Source organism: Cebus imitator, unplaced genomic scaffold (assembly GCF_001604975.1).
Source record: "Cebus imitator isolate Cc_AM_T3 unplaced genomic scaffold, Cebus_imitator-1.0 Scaffold169, whole genome shotgun sequence".
NCBI lineage: Eukaryota > Metazoa > Chordata > Mammalia > Primates > Cebidae > Cebus > Cebus imitator.
Genome location: NW_016107484.1, coordinates 656,106 through 661,064, shown reverse-complemented (window position 1 = coordinate 661,064; position 4,959 = coordinate 656,106). Strand labels below are relative to the sequence as shown.

Here is a 4,959-nt window from a genome sequence, read left to right as displayed (position 1 = left end):
CTACAAAAAATCAGCCGGCGTGGTAGCGTGCGCCTATAGTTCACAGCTACTTAGGAGGCTGAAGCAGTAGAATCACTTGAGCCCTGGAGGCAGAGGTTGCAGTGAGCCAAGATTGTGCCACAGGGTAACAAGAGTGAAACTCCGTTTAAAAAAAAAAAAAGTAGCTGAGTCTTGGAGCCAAAACAGTCCTCTGGGAACTGATGGGCCCAGGCCCTAGAGGAGAAGGCATCAACCTACACATGCTGGACAGGCCAAGATGGGTCTAGGTCCCTTCTCCTCTGTTCATGCCTGAAACTGCACCACCGTTCCTGCCCGGACTCTCCAGCACCCCTCTGTCTATAGGTCAGAATCTCCAACCTCGTGTCTAGAAAGACCCATCAGAGATTCCCTTGGCAATCTCCTCTCCCCTCCTCTGCACACCGTAGGAGGCCAACTGAGCTGCAGACAAGGGCTACATGGACAGAGACAATGTCACTGCTCCAAATGAAAGGACTGGGGTGAGGGCGTGCAATGCAATTTCAGGCAAAGCCAACCCTCCAAAAACAATCCCGTGGCTAGAGAGGAAACATCCCTGTCTTTCAAAATAGTCCCTGAGTCCCTCTTGGTCAACCCCAAGGATTCCTGAGGCGTCTCTAGTCAACACCGTAGGTAGCTGAGGCCTCTCTGAACCTCTTACCAGGAACGACTGCTGCCAGGACCGCCCGCCTCCCAGCAGGAATGCCGTTCTGTCAGGGGACCCCCCTCCTTTACACCCGCCCTCACCCCATCCTGTGTCAGGCTCTGGGCCAGAAGGATAGGGCTGGGAGCTTCCCCTATCACTGGGTGAGGCAACCCAGCTGTCCGAACTGACAGATGCTCTTCACGCCAAACTCAGCCTGCAGCAGTGTCAGAGCCCCCAAAGACAGCAAATAGGGGTCTCTAATCCCCAAGCACAGCCTAGAGGTTCAAGGTGAAACGCTCCTAAGTACACCTCCCGAAACAGAGCTGCAGGATAGGGCTGCCCCGCCAGAGTACTGGTGGGAGCTGAGCTACCAAAAGCAGATGGGACGCGGTGGGGTGGGATTCGGGGAGACCCTGCAGAGGTGGAGGCTGGGCTGTTCTCTTGAACTCTGCCCCCAAAGATGAACACGTCTGGAACTTGCCTCAAAGGCCACGAACCAACTTTCTGCAGCGACGGGGGTGCGTGGAGCAGAGCCAGTGACAGGGCGGCGGAAGTGGGAGCTGCGACCCGGCGCCCCATGTGGACGAAGAGCCCAAGCGCCTGGAGATGGGAGAGGGCTGGTCCACGCCGCCGGTGCGCCCCAGGGCCTAGCCAGGGCACTCCCTAGGCCCTGACTGTCCCCACTGCCTGGGCCGGGGACTCAGGCAGAGGAAGGCGCTGCACCGCGCGCAGCAGAGTTGCGGGACCAGGTGGGCTGGCCCTACCTGCAGTTCTTGAAATTCTCCCTCCAGCTCGTGCCATTCGCGCTCGCAACGCTCCAGCTGCCCGGACATGGTGTGTTGGTGCAAGGCGCCAGCGGCGGTGTCGGCTGCTCCCGCAGCGCGGCTCGGCGGCCACCCCAGCACCTCACGCCCGCGCGTTTGCCGGCCGCCCTCGGAGGAACCAGCTGTTCCTGCGCAGCCGGAGCCACGCGCGCACCTGACGTCATGGCCCCGCCCCGGCGCCTGCCCCGTCCCACGCCCGGGAGGCGGGGCCGCGCATGCGCATCCTCCCGCGCGTGGCGTGCCGGGCCGGACCTTGCAAGGCTGCAAGGTCTTGCAGGGTCTGTTGCGGCCCCCTTGGGAGTGCCTCTGTGCCTCCAGAATCTCTCTCTTCCAAGAACAGCTGGGGGACTTGTCTGCAGGTTGCATTTGCAGAGCTTGTTTGACTTAGATTGTGTGTTTTGGGGTGTCTAGAATTTGGGGAATGCAAGGAGATTTGGGGGACGTGAAGGCTTACCCCCCCACCCCGCGTCATTGCCTGACCTGAGCTCAGGCCAGCGCCCCAGAAGGCTGGAGGTGACATCGACCCTCCAGCAAGGTCGGGGGCCGGGCGGCGCAGCGCAGAGGGCGCGGTCATCTCACGTTGTCATTATTATGTGCTGCAGCTAATACATCCTAGTTTCCTGCCCTCTAACGTTCTGGGTGACGTTCTTGACAGCTGTTTTTGTCGCTCAAGGGTCACAATCGCCTCCAAGCTGATTAAATCCAGTTCTGTCCCCTCCTCTGCCAAGTCCTGCAAGACCTGCCCCTGCCTAGCTTTCCAGTCCCTTCTCCTATGTCACCGCCCTGGACGCGTACCCTCCAGCCATTGCTTTTTCTCTTCCTGACCCTGCATGGAACTTTATTCCCTCTAAATCTTCATATGATATGCCTTCTTTTCATCACTAAGGTCTCAGTTTCTTTTTTGTTTGTTTGTTTGTTTGTTTGTTTTTGAGACGGAGTTTCGCTCTTGTTACCCAGGCTGGAGTGCAATGGCGCGATCTCGGCTCACCGCAACCTCCGTCTCCTGGGTTCAGGCAATTCTCCTGCCTCAGCCTCCTGAGTAGCTGGGATTACAGGCACGCGCCACCATGCCCAGCTAATTTTTTGTATTTTTAGTAGAGACGGGGTTTCACCATGTTGACCAGGATGGTCTTGATCTCTTGACCTCGTGATCCACCCGCCTCGGCCTCCCAAAGTGCTGGGATTATAGGCTTGAGCCACCGCGCCCGGCCCAATAATTTTTTTTTTTTAAGACGAGGTTTCACCATATTGGTCAGGCTGGTCTCAAACTTCTGACCTCAAGTGGTCCACCCGCCTCAGCCTCCCAAAGTGCTGGAATTACAGGCCTGAGCCACCGCGCCCGGCAAGGTCTCAGTTTCAAATGACACCTGTGTACTTTACTTTTTCTCTCTCTTTTTTCATTTTTATGTTTTTTTTTTTTTTTTTTTTTTTTTTTTTTTTTTTTTTTTTTTTTTTTCTCACTATGTTGTTTGACGATGAGGTATATAGATATAGTTTCTCTGTATAGGTAAAACACATACACAGACATTTTAAAAATCTATTTTCTTTCTTAATATCTAGCTCACTTTTTTTTTCCTGTCACCAAGGCTGGAAGGCAGTAGTGTCATCTCAGCTCACTGCTACCTTTGCCTCCCGGATTCAAGTGAGTCTCATGCCTCAGCCTCTGGAGTAACCAGATTACACCACACCCAGCTACTTTTTGTATTTTTAGTAGAGGCGGGGTTTAGTCATGTTGGCCAGGCTTTTCTGTAACTCCTGACTTTAAGTAATTCGCCTGCCTTGGCCTCCCAAAGTGCTGAGATTACAGGCATAAGCCACCATGCCCAGCCCCCTGTGTTAGTTTCCAGGGCTGCCATAACCACAACCTGGGTGGTTTAAACAATAGAAATGTATTCTCACCAACTGGGGCCACATAAGGAGACCCTGTTTCTACAGAAAATTTACAGATTAGCTGGGTGTGGTGGCTCATGCCTATGGTCCTAGCTACTACAGAGGCTGAGGTTCAAGAATTGCTTGGGCCTGGGAGGTCGAAGCTGCAGTGAGCTATGACTGCACCACTGTGCCCCAGCCTGGGCAACAGAGTGAGATCCAGTCTCTAAAAAGAAAGAAGCGGGTGGAGTGGCTCACGCCTGTAATCCCAGCACTTTGGGAGGCTGAGACGGGTGGATCGCCTGAGGTCAGGAGTTTGAGACCAGCCTAGCCAATATAGTGAAACCCTATCTCTACTAAAAATGTAAAATAATAGCTGAACTTGGTGGCGGGCCCCTGTAATCCCAGCTACTAGGGAGGCTGAAGCAGAAGCAGAAGAATCGCTAGAACCCAGGAGGCAGAGGTTGCAGTGAGCCGAGATCCTGCCATTGCACTCCAGCCTGGGCAACAAGAGTGAAACTCCATCTCAAAAAAAAAAAAAAAAGAAAAATGTATTGTCTCATAGTTCTGACATCCATAAATCTAAGAGGAAGGTGTCAGCAGAGCAGTGCTCCCTCTAACGCTCTGGGCAGAATGATTCCTTCCCTCCTCATAGCTTGGGCCGAGGGGCAGGGGCGGGGCTTCGCTCTCTCGCGTTCCTTAGCTCACAGCTGCATCACCCCAATCTCTACCTTGTTGCACCATCTTCTTCCCTGTGTGCGTGTCTCTGTGTGTCCTCTCTTAAAAGACACCCTTTCCAGACAGGCGTGGTGGCTCATGCCTGTAATCCCAGCAATTTGGGAGGCTGAGGCGAACAGATCACTAGAGGCCAGGAGTTGGAGACCAGCCTGGCCAATATGGTGAGACCCTGTTTCTACTAATAATACAAAAATTAGCCTGGCATTGTGATGCAAGCCTGTAGTCCCAGCTGCTTGGGAGGCTGAGATGGAGGATCACTTGAGCTCCAGAGGTCGAGGCTGTAGTGAGCTATGATCAAATCACCGCACTCCAGCCTAGGCGACAGGGTAAGAGCCTGTCTCAAAAATTAAAATTAAAATTAAAAAAAAAGACACCCTTTCCTAGTGTGACTGCATATCAGCTAATTACATCTGAAAGGTCACATTCCAAGGTACTAGGTGTTAGAAAGTAAATATGTCATCTGGGCTCGGTGGCTCACTCCTGTAATCCCAGCACTTTGGGAGGCTGAGGCAGATGGATCACTTAAGATCAGGAGTTCAAGAGCAGCCTGACCAACATGGTGAAACCCCCATCTCTACTAAAATATAAAAATTAGCCGGGCGTGGTGGTAGGCGCCTGTAATCCCGGCTACTTGGGAGTCTGAGGTAGGAAAATCAGTTGAACCTGGGAGGCAGAGGTTGCAGTGAGCCAAGATCATACCACTGCACTCCATCCTGGGCAACATAGCAAGATTCTGTCTCAAAAAAAAGTGAACAGCCGGGCGCGGTGGCTCACGCCTGTAATCCCAGCACTTTGGGAGGCCGAGGCGGGTGGATCACGAGGTCAAGAGATCGAGACCATCCTGGTCAACACGGTGAAACCCCGTCT

The 4,959-nt window shown here is 53.5% G+C and overlaps 1 protein-coding gene across 1 annotated transcript in view; it reads right to left on the bottom strand.

Moving 5' to 3' along the window:
- TMEM120B (transmembrane protein 120B) overlaps positions 1 to 1,635 on the bottom strand; it is a 53,642-nt gene extending 52,007 nt beyond the window's left edge. The window contains exon 1 of the mRNA XM_017544286.2: positions 1,426 to 1,635. Coding sequence (XP_017399775.1) covers positions 1,426 to 1,494 — 69 coding nt within the window. The 5' untranslated portion in view covers positions 1,495 to 1,635. The remainder of the gene's footprint in view (positions 1 to 1,425) is intronic.
- Between the last annotated feature and the right edge of the window lie 3,324 nt (positions 1,636 to 4,959).